The 21284-nt window shown below is 43.2% G+C and overlaps 1 protein-coding gene across 2 annotated transcripts in view; it reads left to right on the top strand.

The window, feature by feature from the left end:
* LOC125666261 (hypoxanthine-guanine phosphoribosyltransferase-like) overlaps positions 1 to 21284 on the top strand; it is a 107125-nt gene continuing 85841 nt past the window's right edge. The window contains exons 1-4 of one of the 2 annotated variants that reach the window (XM_056151605.1): positions 1 to 156; positions 2473 to 2579; positions 4887 to 5070; positions 5960 to 5983. In XM_056151605.1, the coding sequence (XP_056007580.1) occupies positions 115 to 156; positions 2473 to 2579; positions 4887 to 5070; positions 5960 to 5983 (357 nt within the window). In that variant the 5' untranslated portion in view covers positions 1 to 114. The remainder of the gene's footprint in view (positions 157 to 2472; positions 2580 to 4886; positions 5071 to 5959; positions 5984 to 21284) is intronic. The other variant, XM_048899466.2, reaches the window with a different exon arrangement.

Below are 21284 nucleotides of genomic sequence, written 5' to 3'. Positions count from 1 at the left end.
GCTTTTACATTACTCTGTCATTTTCCGGGTCAAAAACCTTTCTATTTTTCACGTGTTTTTTTTAGACTGTCATTACGTCGGTGTGTGATTACCAGTGACTGCAAACAGACAAAGATGTCTGGAGAAGATTCCAAAAGGAGGACCAATTTTATCACAGTATGTCATGGTTACTGGAGATTCTTCATAGCAACGCGAGCGTCCGCACCAAGCTGCACGCTTTTGCCTTTTAGCTCGAATTTACTCCAAAGTCTAAAAACTTTCAGTGCTTAAATTCGTAGTAGTTAACTGACACATTCGGAAAACTCATTCCCTTTGTCGAGCTTTCATGTTCGTAATTATATATTTTTACTTAAGCATCGTCACGAAATATGTTTTTAAGTAACCATGGTAACGTTTTAAGGATTGCTTTTTTTTATCCATGTGAAAATGGAGACCATTAGGGGCCCTTACCCTACCTTGTTCTTTGTTGATTCTAACTTAAATAAATCATCTGATACAAAAGGAACAGTGCTGATGCTTAGTCCCGGAATGGATTTTTTTTTATATGTGTCTGTGATCCTTGGTATTAAGTTAACCAGATAATTTTATAGTTTCATTTATCCTTTGAACTTGCAGATATACCTTCACAGACATAGTTGTGAAAGGATGATCAAATTTATTATATATATATTGAAAATGGTTCAGCTTAGCTGACAGTTGCTTGTTTTATAGACAGTATAAGCTATAGACAGTATAAGCTTTTTATGCTATAAACTGTAGATTCCTTATTTTACGCGAGCACTTAATATTGAGAAATGACTCGTATACGTCAAATCACGAGGACATCAATTCACGAGCGCTCTGTTGATCAGGAGTCTTTACATGTATTTTAGCAATAAAAATAAGAATGAAAGCAAGTAATTTTATTTCATGAGTGATGCTTCTCGCAAAATTATGCGATAAGGCCGAAATGGAATATATGCGTGTTTCCGGTTTTCGACCCAACCTAACTTTTTGCTGCTCACCCTAAAGATTTTATTTACTGTATAAATAAAATAAAAATATGCAGTTTTCAAACTGAATTTTCTTTTTCTTTCATGTTCAAGTTTCTCTGATTCGCAATTTTACTTCTATTAATCTTCCAAATGTTTGAAAAGTAATTGTAATGTATAGCAACCTGTGTTCAATGGGTATCAAAAACTAAGTTTTTAAGAAAGAAATGTTTCATTACAGCAGGCTCCAAGTTGTGAGTAAAACGGTCACATTTGTGACCATTAACAAATTGATTTTGCGACTAGAGATTAAAATTAAATAGTATTTTCGCGAGTGGAGAAATTTCAAGAAAATTTTATAATTGGGATCGGTCAAAATAACGTTTGAAAGCAATCAACATGGTGGGAAAATGAGGTTTATAGCACGCATGGATGGGGATTGCTTTTTTATTAAATGATATCAAATTAAAAACACAATTTGTAAGTCTTATTAACAAATTCTTTTACCTTGGCGAGTAGAAATTTGTAATTGGTGACTAGAAATTTAAAAATAGTGACAAGAAATATGTCTAGGTCGCCATTTCTCAAGCTGATAGCAAATGTGACTTGGAGCACTGCTGAATATAATATGTTTTATCAACCTACCCTACCTAATTTTTAGGGGAGTGAAATCAAAAAAAATATTCTATATGGCCCAATAAATTCCTTGCATGTATTTATGAATTTACAGTACTATAAATAGCATCTCTTCCTATGAGACTTCCTAAAGTCTATGAAAGAAGCATCTCCTGACTTAGCTGTTGATTTCAATAATCAATTTTAATTGCTCTGATTGATACTTAAGAAGATTACTTTGTCAATTGTCATCACTTGTGATACTTTAAAAGGGAATTATTGGACTGGTTAATTATCGAATACTAACTATGAATTCAATGTAATTGTCTGTATGTGTCAGTGGCAAGAGCACTCGTGATTCCCAAAACATGACGGACATCTTTCTTCAGTCATCTACCATATATTATGAATCGATATTGAAAAGCCAAAAAGTTGAACAAGATGGCCACACTTGTTCCTGTGGGGATTCGGGTTAGAATAGATCCTCAGTACCCCCTTGCTTGTCATAAGAGGTGACTAAATGGGGGGGGGGGGGGGTCCTTCGGATGAGACCGGAAAAACCGAGGTCCCGTGTCACAGCAGGTGTGGCACGATAAAGATCCCTCCCTGCTCAATGGGCATAAGCGCCGAGCATAGGCTTAAATTTTGCAGCCCTTCACCGGCAGTGGTGACGTCTCCATATGAGTGAAATATTCTCAAGAGGGACGTAAAACAATATTCAATCAATCATATTACATAGACTTATTATATGGTCTTTGTTTTGGTGTGGGTACAAGATAATTTTCATTGTTTTCGTGTAGGTAAAAGTTACTACATGATCAAAATGATGAAGAGAAGTTTATGTCAAATACTAGGTATTTTTTCTTGACATGCTTTGACCTTGCAGATTCCTGATGACACGGCTGGCTATCGATTGGATGAATTCTGTATTCCTCTACATTACGAGGATGACCTGTCCAGAGTCTTAATTCCTGCTGGGCTGATCAACGACAGGTCAGTAATGAGGATCTCCCCCGGGCAGTGCCCTCAGTAATGAGGATGTCCCGCTCGGGCAATAGTGCCCTCAGTAACGAGGATCTCCCACTCGGGCAACAGTGTCCTTAAGTAACGAGGATCTCAAGCCCAGGCAACAGTACAGCTCTCAGAGACGGGGGAATGTGGGGGAACAGTGCCTTCAGAGACAGGGAGTGTGGGGGAACAGAGCCCTTAGATATGGGGGACTGTGGGGGGACAGTGGCCTTAGAGATGGGGAAGTGTGGGGGGACAGTGCCCTCAGAGATTGGGGAATGTGTGGGGACCAGAGCTCCAGATAAGGTGCGTATGAGAGTAAATGCTCATTAATTTTTACCAAATACACTTTAAAGTTGAAAATCAGGCGTACAATTATGCATTACCGAATATTTATACGCTTTACAATCCTAAAGTAATGCGTACGTATGATAGAATGATATAAGTACGAATTATCTATTCATATGAACTGAGTTTAGCTCAGCGCTAGCGCTTCATCTTACATGTAATAATCGCTTTGAAAAACGTTTAGATGACAATGATAATTTTGAAAGATGGCTTGGCGATATCTGAAAACAATTGTATTATGTATAAGCTTAATTGTTATACTTCTTTCTTAAAGGGGTGAAGTGCAGTCGAAAGCACAGAAAAAACTTGTATTATCAATCGTAGACGATTTATTGCTGCTACAAACATGGCACAGAAAATGACACCGGACAAACGATACTTCTTCCGTTAAACATTAACTTAAAAGTTTTTACTGAAAGGCCGCTCCTGCAGCATTGTCTCACTAACTATTTAAAAGCATTTCCGAAAATAAGAGTCACACATTTATTTACCGACTTCCGTCACACATGCACTCATTTTACACTGGTATAGGAAAACCAATTCTTGGTTAACGATACAAGGTGAGAGGAATCCGACAGTAATTAGCTGTGAAAACAAAGTGCAAACAATAAATATGGGCAAAATTAGGATCATCTAAATTTTAAAAAATGCTATAGAATGACACAAAATCTTTTGACTTTGAAACTAATATTTTTTGGTCAAAGATGTTTTTAGTTTCTCAGTTATAACAATTTAATTTACAATATTACAGATAGTTTTTTTTTTCGGTGTTTATGAAATTTATTCAATACTGTACAATAAAAACTTGTATATTTTCGGGTGAAAATCCTTTGTAGTTCTTTTTATCATAAACTCTTCATTGTCATTGGGATTTTGAAAGTTATCACTGAGGTATTGAATTTTAATATGTCAGACACTCGGTCACATAATATCTGATTATATTTAGATTAAGTGATCAAATTCTGTATTAGTGGCAAAACAGTAAGTATAATCAGTAAATTACCAAAATACTCTTCTTGACTTTTCTGGAAAGCAAAATATTCATTGATTTGAAAATCAGGGGGTAAATACTCTTTGTGGTAAAAAATTATCTGGAGCTCTGGGGAGGACAGTGCCCTCAGAGACAGGGGAGTGTGGGGGAACAGTGCTCTCAGAGACGGGGGAGTGTGGGGGGACAATGCCCTCAGAGATGGGGAAGTGTGGGGGAACAGTGCCCTCAGAGATGAGGGAATGTGGGGGGACAATGCCCTCCGAGACAGGGAAGTGTGGGGGAACAGTGCCTTCAGAGATCGGGGAGTATGGGGGAACAGTGCCCTCAGAGACTGGGGAGTGTGGGGGAACAGTGTCCTCAGAGATAGTGAAGTGTGGGGGGACAATGCCCTCAGAGACGGGGGAGTTACGGGGGACAGTACCCTCAGAGACAGGGAAGTGTGGAGGGACAGTGCCCTTAGAGACGGGGGAGTGTGTGTGTGTTGGGGGGGGGGGGGGCAGTGCCCTCGGAGACGGGGGAAGTGTGAGGGAACATTTGGGAAGGGGGGAGGGGAGAGTATGTGACACCTGGGTTTGGAGTGGGACACATGATGTGGTTTTAGAAACATGACCCCTGGGTTTGGGGGTGGGGGTGGATACACATAAGGCCTTGGTTAATTGGGGGAGGACACATGATCCCTGTGTTGGGGGGATCTGACTCCTGTGTTGGGGGATGGTCATATGACCTCTGTGTTTTGGGTGAGGGGGGTATATGACCCTTGTATTGAGGGGAGAGGTATATGATGCCTGTGTTGGGGGCATATGCCCCTATAATGTGGGGGCATATGACTCCTGGGTTAGGATAGGGGACACAGGACCCCTTGGTTCATGATGAAGCTCATTGAATCAGTGTTGTTTCCATCCCTATGACAAATTGAAGTACAGCCCTTATAAAACATAGAATGAATTTTACAGAATTGAGCGCCTGGCTCGTGACATTGTAGAAGACTTTGATGAGGATGGGCTCGTCGCGCTGTGCGTTTTGAAGGGCGGGTACAAGTTCTTCACCGACCTCCTGGATAAAATTAAAGGCCTCAACAGAAACCTTGGGAGATCCGTACCCCTAGCCGTGGATTTCATCCGATTAAAGAGCTACGTGGTAAGTTCTCTTTTATGATTGACCTCCCTGACCTTTGGGAAGGCATGGCCCAAGAAAAAAAAGGGGGTTCCTTTTACATGTTTTCAGAGTTAGAATGCTGTTTAGAATTTTTATTTCATTTTGTCAAAAACTTTTCTGATTCCAGTGGATATTGCAGAAGAAAAAAGCGTGATACTGTGCGACTGAAACATTGTATTAAAACAAACGTTTATTCGCCAAGACTTTATTTCGGGATTTACCAGTCACTGTGATGAACTGGTTCATGGCGACAAATTTTCGTGACAGAGATAATCTTAAACAAATGGGAAAGACATTGAAGGGCTGTTTAACAATGAGAAATATTTGTGACGACAAAGTTTTCATGATTGATCCTCGTGAAAATTTCTCGAACACAAATAAAAGTTAGTTTACTGTTGTGATTATTTCTAGTCCTAACCTTGTCACGCGAATCTGAGGTCATCGAGGGCCGATAATTAACATTTCTAATCTGTTACTTGATGTTGTCTACCATTGTTAACACTTCTAATCTATGTTACTTGATGTTGTCTACCATTGTTAACATTTCTAATCTATGTTACTTGATGTTGTCTACCATTGTTAACATTTCTAATCTATGTTACTTGATGTTGTCTACCATTTTTAACACTTTTGAGGTAATCGAGGGCTGATAATTTGATTACGATAATTGGATCCCAATCCTGAATTTAGAAACATAAGTAGGGTAGGTTTGGAAACAAAAACCAAAAAGTTATTTTTTTTTTTGCCTGTGTTCAGAAAAATATTTAAATTCCTCGAAAATCATCAATGTTCTCAGAATGAAGAATTAGGTGGGAATTAATCTTCCATTAGATTTTTATAGAATACGATTGTTTAAATTTGTATTGGACAGGACAGAGAAAAGGCGTGGACGAAAGTAAGTCCATTTATTAATAATCCCAAGCACAACAAGTATCAAAGAGAGCAGACCCCGTGCACAGCGAATATTAAGGGGAGAGGGGTGATACCAAGGACAATGTCTAAAGGAATTAATGATGGGGGGGATTCGAAACACAGTGTCTAGAGTACCGGTATATAATGGGCGGGGTGTGCGTGTGTGTGATTCCGAGCTCAGCGGGGCTTGAAGCTAACTTTTTATGTCACCAGTTCAGCCGGATTGATGGGGTATAATATAAACCAGTCCACAGAAAAATTTACCAGTCCACCAGAGTTTTCCAGAAATAATTATACATGTCCTGTTAATGTTATCAAAATGAAATTTAACCCAATATGCCTCAGACAATAATGTAACACTTATGTGGGATTTATAATTTACAAATCAGATTCGTCTGATATTTACAGATCGAAGTAGATGCCAAATGCCAAATGTGTGTATAAGATTTCATAAGTATTTTTTCCAAAACGGTGCTTCGGAAAATTAATCAGTCCCATCCCATCGGACAGTCCGCCAGACTTTTAACCAGTCACAGACTGACGGGCATATGTTAAATTTGAGCCGTGCACAGTGTCTACAGAAATTAATGGGGGGTTGATTCTGAGCACACTGTCTAGTGTATATAATGCGCCGAGGGGGGAGGGAGGGTGTTGATTCTGAGCACAGTGTCTAGAGAAATGAATTGGGGGGGGGGGGGGGGGGGGTGATTGGAGCACAGTGTCTATAGTATATAATGGGAGGGGGATGTGTGATTCTGATCATAGAGTATATAATGAGGGAGGGATGATAACAAGCATCAGGAGTATTAAGAAGGGACTTTGTGTTAAGTACAGCAATGGATCAATTCTGAATGGGAGGGGGGTGTTGTGCGTCTTAAGTACAGCAATGGATCAATTCTGAATGGGAGGGGAGGCGTTGTGCATCTTAAGTACAGCAATGGATCAATTCTGAATGGGAGGGGAGGAACTGTGTGTGTGGTGTGAGATAGTCAGAGTGTACTGTAGAGGTGTATGATAGTCAGAGTGTCCTGTAGTGGTGTGTGAGATAGTCAGAGTGTACTGTAGTGGTGAGATAGAGTATTCTGTAGTGGTGTGAGATAGTGTGTACTGTAGTGGTGTGAGATAGTCAGGGTGTACTGTAATGTGTGAGATAGTCAGAGTGTCCTGTAGTGGTGTGAGATAGTCAGAGTGTTCTGTAGTGGTGTGTGATAGTCAGAGTGTCCTGTAGTGGTGTGAGATAAGAGTGCACTATAGTGGTGTGAGATAGTCAGAGTGTACTGTAGAGGTGTGTGATAGTCAGAGTGTTCTGTAGTGGAATGTGATAGTCAGAGTGTACTGTAGTGGAATGTGATAGAGTGTTCTGTAGTGGTGTGTGATAGTCAGAGTGTACTGTAGTGGTGTGAGATAGTCAGAGTGTCCTGTAGTGGTGTGAGATATTCAGGGTGTACTGTAGTGGTGTGAGATAGTCAGGGTGTACTGTAATGGTGTGAGATAGTCAGAGTGTACTGTAGTGGTGTGTGATAGTCAGAGTGTCCTGTAGTGGTGTGAGATAGTCAGGGTGTACTGTAATGGTGTGTGATAGTCAGAGTGTCCTGTAGTGGTGTGTGATAGTCAGGGTGTACTGTAGTGTTGTGAGATAGTCAGGGTGTACTGTATTGTTGTGAGATAGTCAGGGAGTACTGTAGTGGTGTGAGATAGTCAGGGTGTACTGTAATGGTGTGTGATAGTCAGAGTGTCCTGTAGTGGTGTGAGATAGTCAGGGTGTACTGTAGTGTTGTGAGATAGTCAGGGTGTACTGTATTGTTGTGAGATAGTCAGGGTGTACTGTAGTGTTGTGAGATAGTCAGGGTGTACTGTAGTGGTGTGAGATAGTCAGAGTGTACTGTAGTGGTGAGATAGAGTATTCTGTAGTGGTTTGAGATAGTGTGTACTGTAGTGGTGTGAGATAGTCAGGGTGTACTGTAATGTGTGAGATAGTCAGAGTGTCCTGTAGTGGTGTGAGATAGTCAGAGTGTACTGTAGTGGTGTGTGATAGTCAGATTATCCTGTAGTGGTGTGAGATAAGAGTGCACTATAGTGGTGTGAGATAATCAGAGTGTACTGTAGTGGTGTGAGATAGTCAGAGTGTACTGTAGAGGTGTGAGATAATCAGAGTGTTCTGTAGTGGAATGTGATAGTCAGAGTGTACTGTAGTGGTGTGAGATAATCAGAGTGTCCTGTAGTGGAATGTGATAGTCAGAGTGTATTGTAGTGGTGTGTGATAGTCAGAGTGTCCTGTAGTGGTGTGAGATAGTCAGGGTGTACTGTAATGGTGTGTGATAGTCAGAGTGTCCTGTAGTGGTGTGTGATAGTCAGGGTGTACTGTAGTGTTGTTTGATAGTCAGGGTGTACTGTAGTGTTGTGAGATAGTCAGGGTGTACTGTAGTGGTGTGAGATAGTCAGAGTGTACTGTAGAGGTGTGAGATAGTCAGAGTGTACTGTAGTGGTGTGAGATAATCAGAGTGTTCTGTAGTGGAATGTGATAGTCAGAGTGTACTGTAGTGGTGTGAGATAATCAGAGTGTCCTGTAGTGGAATGTGATAGTCAGAGTGTATTGTAGTGGTGTGTGATAGTCAGTGTCCTGTAGTGGTGTGAGATAGTCAGGGTGTACTGTAATGGTGTGTGATAGTCAGGGTGTACTGTAGTGGTGTGTGATAGAGTGTTCTGTAGTGGTGTGTGATAGTCAGAGTGTTCTGTAGTGGTGTGTGATAGTCAGAGCGTACTGTAGTGTTGTGAGATAGTCAGAGTGTACTGTAATGTTGTGAGATAGTCAGGGTGTACTGTAGTGGTGTGTGATAGTCAGAGTGTACTGTAGTGGTGTGTGATAGTCAGAGTGTTCTGTAGTGGTGTGTGATAGTCAGAGCGTACTGTAGTGTTGTGAGATAGTCAGAGTGTACTGTAATGTTGTGAGATAGTCAGAGTGTCCTGTAGTGGTATGTGATAGTCAGGGTGTACTGTAGTGGTGTGAGATAGTCAGGGTGTACTGTAATGGTGTGTGATAGTCAGAGTGTTCTGTAGTGGTGTGTGATAGTCAGAGTGTACTGTAGTGGTGTGTGATAGAGTGTACTGTAGTGGTGTGAGATAGTCAGGGTGTACAGTAGTGGTGTGAGATAGTCAGAGTGTCCTGTAGTGGTGTGGGATATTCAGGGTGTACTGTAGTGGTGTGAGATAGTCAGGGTGTACTGTAATGGTGTGAGATAGTCAGAGTGTACTGTAGTGGTGTGAGATAGTCAGGGTGTACTGTAGTGTTGTGAGATAGTCAGAGTGTACTGTAGTGTTGTGAGATAGTCAGGGTGTACTGTAGTGGTATGTGATAGTCAGGGTGTACTGTAGTGGTGTGTGATAGTCAGAGTGTCCTGTAGTGGTGTGTGATAGTCAGAGTGTTCTGTAGTGGTGTGTGATAGAGTGTTCTGTAGTGGTGTGTGATAGTCAGAGTGTTCTGTAGTGGTGTGTGATAGTCAGAGTGTTCTGTAGTGGTGTGTGATAGTCAGAGTGTTCTGTAGTGGTGTGTGATAGTCAGAGTGTACTGTAATGGTGTGAGATATTCAGGGTGTACTGTAGTGGTGTGTGATAGTCAGAGTGTTCTGTAGTGGTGTGTGATAGTCAGAGTGTACTGTAGTGTTGTGAGATAGTCAGAGTGTACTGTAGTGTTGTGAGATAGTCAGGGTGTACTGTAGTGGTGTGAGATAGTCAGAGTGTCCTGTAGTGGTGTGAGATATTTAAGGTGTATTGTAGTGGTGTGAGATAGACAGGGTGTACTGTAATGGTGTGAGATAGTCAGAGTGTCCTGTAGTGGTGTGAGATATTCAGGGTGTACTGTATTGATGTGAGATAGTCAGGGTGTACTGTAATGATGTGAGATAGTCAGAGTGTACTGTAGTAATGTGAGATAGTCAGGGTGTACTGTAGTGTTGTGAGATAGTCAGGGTGTACTGTAGTGTTGTGAGATAGTCAGGGTGTACTGTAGTGTTGTGAGATAGTCAGGGTGTACTGTAGTGGTGTGAGATAGTCAGGGTGTACTGTAATGGTGTGTGATAGTCAGAGTGTCCTATAGTGGTGTGTGATAGAGTGTTCTGTAGTGGTGTGTGATAGTCAGAGTGTTCTGTAGTGTTGTGTGATAGTCAGAGTGTACTGTAGTGTTGTGAGATAGTTAGAGTGTACTGTAGTGTTGTGAGATAGTCATGGTGTACTGTAGTGGTGTGTGATAGTCAGAGTGTCCTGTAATGGTGTGAGATAGTCAGGGTGTACTGTAATGGTGTGTGATAGTCAGAGTGTCCTGTAATGGTGTGTGATAGTCAGAGTGTACTGTAGAGGTGTGTGATAGAGTGTTCAGTAGTGGTATGTGATAGTCAGAGTGTACTGTAGTGTTGTGAGATAGTCAGAGTGTACTGTAGTGTTGTGAGATAGTCAGGGTGCACTGTAGTGGTGTGAGATAGTCAGAGTGTCCTGTAGTGGTGTGAGATATTCAGGGTGTACTGTAGTGGTGTGAGATAGTCAGGGTGTACTGTAATGGTGTGTGATAGTCAGAGTGTCCTGTAGTGGTGTGAGATAGTCAGAGTGTCCTGTAGTGGTGTGAGATAGTCAGGGTGTACTGTAGTGGTGTGAGATAGTCAGAGTACTGTAATGGTGTGTGATAGTCAGAGTGTACTGTAGTGTTGTGAGATAGTAAGGGTGTACTGTAGTGGTGTGAGATAGTCAGAGTGTACTGTGGTGTTGTGAGATAGTCAGAGTGTACTGTAGTGTTGTGGGATAGTCAGGGTGTACTGTAGTGGTGTGAGATAGTCAGGGTGTACTGTAGTGGTGTGAGATAGTCAGGGTGTACTGTAGTGGTGTGAGATAGTCAGGGTGTACTGTAGTGGTGTGTGATAGTCAGGGTGGACTGTAATGGTGTGTGATAGTCAGGGTGTACTGTAGTGGTGTGAGATAGTCAGGGTGTACTGTAATGGTGTGAGATAGTCAGGGTGTACTGTAGTGGTGTGTGATAGTCAGGGTGTACTGTAGTGGTGTGAGATAGTCAGGGTGTACTGTAATGGTGTGTGATAGAGTGTACTGTAGTGGTGTGTGATAGTCAGAGTGTTCTGCAGTGTTGTGAGATAGTCAGAGTGTACTGTAGTGTTGTGAGATGGTCAGGGTGTACTGTAGTGTTGTGAGATGGTCAGGGTGTACTGTAGTGGTGTGAGATAGTCAGAGTGTCCTGTAGTGGTGTGAGATATTCAGGGTGTACTGTAATGGTGTGTGATAGTCAGAGTGTCCTGTAGTGGTGTGAGATAGTCAGAGTGTCCTGTAGTGGTGTGAGATAGTCAGGGTGTACTGTAGTGGTGTGAGATAGTCAGAGTGTACTGTAATGGTATGTGATAGTCAGAGTGTACTGTAGTGTTGTGAGATAGTCAGAGTGTACTGTAGTGTTGTGAGATAGTCAGGGTGTACTGTAGTGGTGTGAGATAGTCAGAGTGTCCTGTAGTGGTGTGAGATATTCAGGGTGTACTGTAGTGGTGTGAGATAGTCAGGGTGTACTGTAATGGTGTGTGATAGTCAGAGTGTCCTGTAGTGGTGTGAGATAGTCAGAGTGTCCTGTAGTGGTGTGAGATAGTCAGGGTGTACTGTAGTGGTGTGAGATAGTCAGAGTGTACTGTAATGGTGTGTGATAGTCAGAGTGTACTGTAGTGTTGTGAGATAGTCAGGGTGTACTGTAGTGGTGTGAGATAGTCAGAGTGTACTGTGGTGTTGTGAGATAGTCAGAGTGTACTGTAGTGTTGTGAGATAGTCAGGGTGTACTGTAGTGGTGTGAGATAGTCAGAGTGTACTGTAATGGTGTGTGATAGTCAGAGTGTACTGTAGTGTTGTGAGATAGTCAGGGTGTACTGTAGTGGTGTGAGATAGTCAGAGTGTACTGTGGTGTTGTGAGATAGTCAGAGTGTACTGTAGTGTTGTGAGATAGTCAGGGTGTACTGTAGTGGTGTGAGATAGTCAGGGTGTACTGTAGTGGTGTGAGATAGTCAGGGTGTACTGTAGTGGTGTGAGATAGTCAGGGTGTACTGTAGTGGTGTGAGATAGTCAGAGTGTACTGTAGTGGTGTGAGATAGTCAGGGTGTCCTGTAGTGGTGTGAGATAGTCAGAGTGTCCTGTAGTGGTGTGAGATAGTCAGGGTGTACTGTAGTGGTGTGAGATAGTCAGAGTGTACTGTAATGGTGTGTGATAGTCAGAGTGTACTGTAGTGTTGTGAGATAGTCAGGGTGTACTGTAGTGGTGTGAGATAGTCAGAGTGTACTGTGGTGTTGTGAGATAGTCAGAGTGTACTGTAGTGGTGTGAGATAGTCAGGGTGTACTGTAGTGGTGTGTGATAGTCAGGGTGTACTGTAGTGGTGTGAGATAGTCAGGGTGTACTGTAATGGTGTGTGATAGAGTGTACTGTAGTGGTGTGTGATAGTCAGTGTTCTGTAGTGGTGTGTGATAGTCAGAGTGTTCTGTAGTGGTGTGTGATAGTCAGAGTGTCCTGTAGTGGTGTGTGATAGTCAGAGTGTACTGTAGTGTTGTGAGATAGTCAGGGTGTACTGTAGTGGTGTGTGATAGTCAGAGTGTCCTGTAGTGGTGTGTGATAGTCAGAGTGTTCTGTAGTGGTGTGTGATAGTCAGAGTGTTCTGTAGTGGTGTGTGATAGTCAGAGTGTCCTGTAGTGGTGTGTGATAGTCAGAGTGTACTGTAGTGTTGTGAGATAGTCAGAGTGTTCTGTAGTGGTGTGAGATATTTAAGGTGTATTGTAGTGGTGTGAGATAGTCAGGGTGTACTGTAATGGTGTGAGATAGTCAGAGTGTCCTGTAGTGGTGTGAGATATTCAGGGTGTACTGTATTGATGTGAGATAGTCAGGGTGTACTGTAATGATGTGAGATAGTCAGAGTGTACTGTAGTAATGTGAGATAGTCAGGGTGTTTTGTAGTGTTGTGAGATAGTCAGGGTGTACTGTAGTGTTGTGAGATAGTCAGGGTGTACTGTAGTGGTGTGAGATAGTCAGGGTGTACTGTAGTGGTGTGAGATAGTCAGGGTGTATTGTAATGGTGTGTGATAGTCAGAGTGTCCTGTAGTGGTGTGTGATAGAGTGTTCTGTAGTGGTGTGTGATAGTCAGAGTGTCCTGTAGTGGTGTGTGATAGAGTGTTCTGTAGTGGTGTGTGATAGAGTGTTCTGTAGTGTTGTGTGATAGTCAGAGTGTACTGTAGTGTTGTGAGATAGTCAGAGTGTACTGTAGTGTTGTGAGATAGTCAGGGTGTACTGTAGTGGTGTGTGATAGTCAGAGTGTCCTGTAATGGTGTGAGATAGTCAGGGTGTACTGTAATGGTGTGTGATAGTCAGAGTGTCCTGTAATGGTGTGTGATAGTCAGAGTGTACTGTAGAGGTGTGTGATAGAGTGTTCTGTAGTGGTATGTGATAGTCAGAGTGTACTGTAGTGTTGTGAGATAGTCAGAGTGTACTGTAGTGTTGTGAGATAGTCAGGGTGTACTGTAGTGGTGTGAGATAGTCAGAGTGTCCTGTAGTGGTGTGTGATAGAGTGTACTGTAGTGGTGTGTGATAGTCAGAGTGTTCTGTAGTGGTGTGTGATAGTCAGAGTGTTCTGTAGTGGTGTGTGATAGTCAGAGTGTCCTGTAGTGGTGTGTGATAGTCAGAGTGTACTGTAGTGTTGTGAGATAGTCAGGGTGTACTGTAGTGGTGTGTGATAGTCAGAGTGTCCTGTAGTGGTGTGTGATAGTCAGGGTGTTCTGTAGTGGTGTGTGATAGTCAGAGTGTTCTGTAGTGGTGTGTGATAGTCAGAGTGTCCTGTAGTGGTGTGTGATAGTCAGAGTGTACTGTAGTGTTGTGAGATAGTCAGGGTGTACTGTAGTGGTGTGTGATAGTCAGAGTGTCCTGTAGTGGTGTGTGATAGTCAGAGTGTTCTGTAGTGGTGTGTGATAGAGTGTTCTGTAGTGGTGTGTGATAGTCAGAGTGTTCTGTAGTGGTGTGTGATAGTCAGAGTGTTCTGTAGTGGTGTGTGATAGTCAGAGTGTTCTGTAGTGGTGTGTGATAGTCAGAGTGTTCTGTAGTGGTGTGTGATAGTCAGAGTGTACTGTAATGGTGTGAGATATTCAGGGTGTACTGTAGTGGTGTGTGATAGTCAGAGTGTTCTGTAGTGTTGTGAGATAGTCAGGGTGTACTGTAGTGGTGTGAGATAGTCAGGGTGTACTGTAGTGGTGTGAGATAGTCAGGGTGTACTGTAGTGGTGTGAGATAGTCAGGGTGTACTGTAGTGGTGTGTGATAGTCAGGGTGTACTGTAATGGTGTGTGATAGTCAGGGTGTACTGTAGTGGTGTGAGATAGTCAGGGTGTACTGTAATGGTGTGTGATAGTCAGGGTGTACTGTAATGGTGTGTGATAGTCAGGGTGTACTGTAGTGGTGTGAGATAGTCAGGGTGTACTGTAATGGTGTGAGATAGTCAGGGTGTACTGTAGTGGTGTGTGATAGTCAGGGTGTACTGTAGTGGTGTGAGATAGTCAGGGTGTACTGTAATGGTGTGAGGTAGTCAGAGTGTACTGTAGTGGTGTGTGATAGTCAGAGTGTCCTGTAATGGTGTGAGATAGTCAGGGTGTACTGTAATGGTGTGTGATAGTCAGAGTGTCCTGTAATGGTGTGTGATAGTCAGAGTGTACTGTAGAGGTGTGTGATAGAGTGTTCTGTAGTGGTATGTGATAGTCAGAGTGTTCTGTAGTGTTGTGAGATAGTCAGAGTGTACTGTAGTGTTGTGAGATAGTCAGGGTGTACTGTAGTGGTGTGAGATAGTCAGAGTGTCCTGTAGTGGTGTGAGATATTCAGGGTGTACTGTAGTGGTGTGAGATAGTCAGGGTGTACTGTAATGGTGTGTGATAGTCAGAGTGTCCTGTAGTGGTGTGAGATAGTCAGAGTGTCCTGTAGTGGTGTGAGATAGTCAGGGTGTACTGTAGTGGTGTGAGATAGTCAGAATGTACTGTAATGGTGTGTGATAGTCAGAGTGTACTGTAGTGTTGTGAGATAGTCAGGGTGTACTGTAGTGGTGTGAGATAGTCAGAGTGTCCTGTAGTGGTGTGAGATAGTCAGGGTGTACTGTAGTGGTGTGAGATAGTCAGAGTGTACTGTAATGGTGTGTGATAGTCAGAGTGTACTGTAGTGTTGTGAGATAGTCAGGGTGTACTGTAGTGGTGTGAGATAGTCAGAGTGTACTGTAGTGTTGTGAGATAGTCAGAGTGTACTGTAGTGTTGTGAGATAGTCAGGGTGTACTGTAGTGGTGTGAGATAGTCAGGGTGTACTGTAGTGGTGTGAGATAGTCAGGGTGTACTGTAGTGGTGTGAGATAGTCAGGGTGTACTGTAGTGGTGTGTGATAGTCAGGGTGTTCTGTAGTGGTGTGTGATAGTCAGAGTGTCCTGTAGTGGTGTGTGATAGTCAGAGTGTACTGTAGTGTTGTGAGATAGTCAGGGTGTACTGTAGTGGTGTGTGATAGTCAGAGTGTCCTGTAGTGGTGTGTGATAGAGTGTTCTGTAGTGGTGTATGATAGTCAGAGTGTTCTGTAGTGGTGTGTGATAGTCAGAGTGTTCTGTAGTGGTGTGTGATAGTCAGAGTGTTCTGTAGTGGTGTGTGATAGTCAGAGTGTTCTGTAGTGGTGTGTGATAGTCAGAGTGTTCTGTAGTGGTGTGTGATAGTCAGAGTGTACTGTAATGGTGTGAGATATTCAGGGTGTACTGTAGTGGTGTGTGATAGTCAGAGTGTTCTGTAGTGGTGTGTGATAGTCAGAGTGTACTGTAGTGTTGTGAGATAGTCAGAGTGTACTGTAGTGTTGTGAGATAGTCAGGGTGTACTGTAGTGGTGTGAGATAGTCAGAGTGTCCTGTAGTGGTGTGAGATATTTAAGGTGTATTGTAGTGGTGTGAGATAGTCAGGGTGTACTGTAATGGTGTGAGATAGTCAGAGTGTCCTGTAGTGGTGTGAGATATTCAGGGTGTACTGTATTGATGTGAGATAGTCAGGGTGTACTGTAATGATGTGAGATAGTCAGAGTGTACTGTAGTAATGTGAGATAGTCAGGGTGTACTGTAGTGTTTCGAGATAGTCAGGGTGTACTGTAGTGTTGTGAGATAGTCAGGGTGTACTGTAGTGGTGTGAGATAGTCAGGGTGTACTGTAATGGTGTGTGATAGTCAGAGTGTCCTGTAATGGTGTGTGATAGTCAGAGTGTACTGTAGAGGTGTGTGATAGAGTGTTCTGTAGTGGTATGTGATAGTCAGAGTGTACTGTAGTGTTGTGAGATAGTCAGAGTGTACTGTAGTGTTGTGAGATAGTCAGGGTGTACTGTAGTGGTGTGAGATAGTCAGAGTGTCCTGTAGTGGTGTGAGATATTCAGGGTGTACTGTAGTGGTGTGAGATAGTCAGGGTGTACTGTAATGGTGTGTGATAGTCAGAGTGTCCTGTAGTGGTGTGAGATAGTCAGAGTGTCCTGTAGTGGTGTGAGATAGTCAGGGTGTACTGTAGTGGTGTGAGATAGTCAGAATGTACTGTAATGGTGTGTGATAGTCAGAGTGTACTGTAGTGTTGTGAGATAGTCAGGGTGTACTGTAGTGGTGTGAGATAGTCAGAGTGTCCTGTAGTGGTGTGAGATAGTCAGGGTGTACTGTAGTGGTGTGAGATAGTCAGAGTGTACTGTAATGGTGTGTGATAGTCAGAGTGTACTGTAGTGTTGTGAGATAGTCAGGGTGTACTGTAGTGGTGTGAGATAGTCAGAGTGTACTGTAGTGTTGTGAGATAGTCAGAGTGTACTGTAGTGTTGTGAGATAGTCAGGGTGTACTGTAGTGGTGTGAGATAGTCAGGGTGTACTGTAGTGGTGTGAGATAGTCAGGGTGTACTGTAGTGGTGTGAGATAGTCAGGGTGTACTGTAGTGGTGTGTGATAGTCAGGGTGTTCTGTAGTGGTGTGTGATAGTCAGAGTGTCCTGTAGTGGTGTGTGATAGTCAGAGTGTACTGTAGTGTTGTGAGATAGTCAGGGTGTACTGTAGTGGTGTGTGATAGTCAGAGTGTCCTGTAGTGGTGTGTGATAGAGTGTTCTGTAGTGGTGTATGATAGTCAGAGTGTTCTGTAGTGGTGTGTGATAGTCAGAGTGTTCTGTAGTGGTGTGTGATAGTCAGAGTGTTCTGTAGTGGTGTGTGATAGTCAGAGTGTTCTGTAGTGGTGTGTGATAGTCAGAGTGTTCTGTAGTGGTGTGTGATAGTCAGAGTGTACTGTAATGGTGTGAGATATTCAGGGTGTACTGTAGTGGTGTGTGATAGTCAGAGTGTTCTGTAGTGGTGTGTGATAGTCAGAGTGTACTGTAGTGTTGTGAGATAGTCAGAGTGTACTGTAGTGTTGTGAGATAGTCAGGGTGTACTGTAGTGGTGTGAGATAGTCAGAGTGTCCTGTAGTGGTGTGAGATATTTAAGGTGTATTGTAGTGGTGTGAGATAGTCAGGGTGTACTGTAATGGTGTGAGATAGTCAGAGTGTCCTGTAGTGGTGTGAGATATTCAGGGTGTACTGTATTGATGTGAGATAGTCAGGGTGTACTGTAATGATGTGAGATAGTCAGAGTGTACTGTAGTAATGTGAGATAGTCAGGGTGTACTGTAGTGTTTCGAGATAGTCAGGGTGTACTGTAGTGTTGTGAGATAGTCAGGGTGTACTGTAGTGGTGTGAGATAGTCAGGGTGTACTGTAATGGTGTGTGATAGTCAGAGTGTCCTGTAATGGTGTGTGATAGTCAGAGTGTACTGTAGAGGTGTGTGATAGAGTGTTCTGTAGTGGTATGTGATAGTCAGAGTGTACTGTAGTGTTGTGAGATAGTCAGAGTGTACTGTAGTGTTGTGAGATAGTCAGGGTGTACTGTAGTGGTGTGAGATAGTCAGAGTGTCCTGTAGTGGTGTGTGATAGAGTGTACTGTAGTGGTGTGTGATAGTCAGAGTGTTCTGTAGTGGTGTGTGATAGTCAGAGTGTTCTGTAGTGGTGTGTGATAGTCAGAGTGTCCTGTAGTGGTGTGTGATAGTCAGAGTGTACTGTAGTGTTGTGAGATAGTCAGGGTGTACTGTAGTGGTGTGTGATAGTCAGAGTGTCCTGTAGTGGTGTGTGATAGTCAGGGTGTTCTGTAGTGGTGTGTGATAGTCAGAGTGTTCTGTAGTGGTGTGTGATAGTCAGAGTGTCCTGTAGTGGTGTGTGATAGTCAGAGTGTACTGTAGTGTTGTGAGATAGTCAGGGTGTACTGTAGTGGTGTGAGATAGTCAGGGTGTACTGTAGTGGTGTGAGATAGTCAGGGTGTACTGTAGTGGTGTGTGATAGTCAGGGTGTACTGTAATGGTGTGTGATAGTCAGGGTGTACTGTAGTGGTGTGAGATAGTCAGGGTGTACTGTAATGGTGTGAGATAGTCAGGGTGTACTGTAGTGGTGTGTGATAGTCAGGGTGTACTGTAGTGGTGTGAGATAGTCAGGGTGTACTGTAATGGTGTGTGATAGAGTGTACTGTAGTGGTGTGTGATAGTCAGAGTGTTCTGTAGTGGTGTGTGATAGTCAGAGTGTTCTGTAGTGGTGTGTGATAGTCAGAGTGTCCTGTAGTGGTGTGTGATAGTCAGAGTGTACTGTAGTGTTGTGAGATAGTCAGGGTGTACTGTAGTGGTGTGTGATAGTCAGAGTGTCCTGTAGTGGTGTGTGATAGTCAGAGTGTTCTGTAGTGGTGTGTGATAGTCAGAGTGTTCTGTAGTGGTGTGTGATAGTCAGAGTGTCCTGTAGTGGTGTGTGATAGTCAGAGTGTACTGTAGTGTTGTGAGATAGTCAGAGTGTTCTGTAGTGGTTTGAGATATTTAAGGTGTATTGTAGTGGTGTGAGATAGTCAGGGTGTACTGTAATGGTGTGAGATAGTCAGAGTGTCCTGTAGTGGTGTGAGATATTCAGGGTGTACTGTATTGATGTGAGATAGTCAGGGTGTACTGTAATGATGTGAGATAGTCAGAGTGTACTGTAGTAATGTGAGATAGTCAGGGTGTACTGTAGTGTTGTGAGATAGTCAGGGTGTACTGTAGTGTTGTGAGATAGTCAGGGTGTACTGTAGTGGTGTGAGATAGTCAGGGTGTACTGTAGTGGTGTGAGATAGTCAGGGTGTATTGTAATGGTGTGTGATAGTCAGAGTGTCCTGTAGTGGTGTGTGATAGAGTGTTCTGTAGTGGTGTGTGATAGTCAGAGTGTCCTGTAGTGGTGTGTGATAGAGTGTTCTGTAGTGGTGTGTGATAGAGTGTTCTGTAGTGTTGTGTGATAGTCAGAGTGTACTGTAGTGTTGTGAGATAGTCAGAGTGTACTGTAGTGTTGTGAGATAGTCAGGGTGTACTGTAGTGGTGTGTGATAGTCAGAGTGTCCTGTAATGGTGTGAGATAGTCAGGGTGTACTGTAATGGTGTGTGATAGTCAGAGTGTCCTGTAATGGTGTGTGATAGTCAGAGTGTACTGTAGAGGTGTGTGATAGAGTGTTCTGTAGTGGTATGTGATAGTCAGAGTGTACTGTAGTGTTGTGAGATAGTCAGAGTGTACTGTAGTGTTGTGAGATAGTCAGGGTGTACTGTAGTGGTGTGTGATAGTCAGAGTGTCCTGTAGTGGTGTGTGATAGTCAGAGTGTTCTGTAGTGGTGTGTGATAGAGTGTTCTGTAGTGGTGTGTGATAGTCAGAGTGTTCTGTAGTGGTGTGTGATAGTCAGAGTGTTCTGTAGTGGTGTGTGATAGTCAGAGTGTTCTGTAGTGGTGTGTGATAGTCAGAGTGTTCTGTAGTGGTGTGTGATAGTCAGAGTGTACTGTAATGGTGTGAGATATTCAGGGTGTACTGTAGTGGTGTGTGATAGTCAGAGTGTTCTGTAGTGTTGTGAGATAGTCAGGGTGTACTGTAGTGGTGTGAGATAGTCAGGGTGTACTGTAGTGGTGTGAGATAGTCAGGGTGTACTGTAGTGGTGTGAGATAGTCAGGGTGTACTGTAGTGGTGTGTGATAGTCAGGGTGTACTGTAATGGTGTGTGATAGTCAGGGTGTACTGTAGTGGTGTGAGATAGTCAGGGTGTACTGTAATGGTGTGTGATAGTCAGGGTGTACTGTAATGGTGTGTGATAGTCAGGGTGTACTGTAGTGGTGTGAGATAGTCAGGGTGTACTGTAATGGTGTGAGATAGTCAGGGTGTACTGTAGTGGTGTGTGATAGTCAGGGTGTACTGTAGTGGTGTGAGATAGTCAGGGTGTACTGTAATGGTGTGAGGTAGTCAGAGTGTACTGTAGTGGTGTGTGATAGTCAGAGTGTCCTGTAATGGTGTGAGATAGTCAGGGTGTACTGTAATGGTGTGTGATAGTCAGAGTGTCCTGTAATGGTGTGTGATAGTCAGAGTGTACTGTAGAGGTGTGTGATAGAGTGTTCTGTAGTGGTATGTGATAGTCAGAGTGTTCTGTAGTGTTGTGAGATAGTCAGAGTGTACTGTAGTGTTGTGAGATAGTCAGGGTGTACTGTAGTGGTGTGAGATAGTCAGAGTGTCCTGTAGTGGTGTGAGATATTCAGGGTGTACTGTAGTGGTGTGAGATAGTCAGGGTGTACTGTAATGGTGTGTGATAGTCAGAGTGTCCTGTAGTGGTGTGAGATAGTCAGAGTGTCCTGTAGTGGTGTGAGATAGTCAGGGTGTACTGTAGTGGTGTGAGATAGTCAGAGTGTACTGTAATGGTGTGTGATAGTCAGAGTGTACTGTAGTGTTGTGAGATAGTCAGGGTGTACTGTAGTGGTGTGAGATAGTCAGAGTGTCCTGTAGTGGTGTGAGATAGTCAGGGTGTACTGTAGTGGTGTGAGATAGTCAGAGTGTACTGTAATGGTGTGTGATAGTCAGAGTGTACTGTAGTGTTGTGAGATAGTCAGGGTGTACTGTAGTGGTGTGAGATAGTCAGAGTGTACTGTAGTGTTGTGAGATAGTCAGAGTGTACTGTAGTGTTGTGAGATAGTCAGGGTGTACTGTAGTGGTGTGAGATAGTCAGGGTGTACTGTAGTGGTGTGAGATAGTCAGGGTGTACTGTAGTGGTGTGAGATAGTCAGGGTGTACTGTAGTGGTGTGTGATAGTCAGGGTGTTCTGTAGTGGTGTGTGATAGTCAGAGTGTCCTGTAGTGGTGTGTGATAGTCAGAGTGTACTGTAGTGTTGTGAGATAGTCAGGGTGTACTGTAGTGGTGT

This window comes from Ostrea edulis, chromosome 10 (genome assembly GCF_947568905.1).
Source record: "Ostrea edulis chromosome 10, xbOstEdul1.1, whole genome shotgun sequence".
In the NCBI taxonomy this organism is placed as follows: domain Eukaryota; kingdom Metazoa; phylum Mollusca; class Bivalvia; order Ostreida; family Ostreidae; genus Ostrea; species Ostrea edulis.
This window is presented reverse-complemented; position numbering and strand designations above follow the sequence as displayed.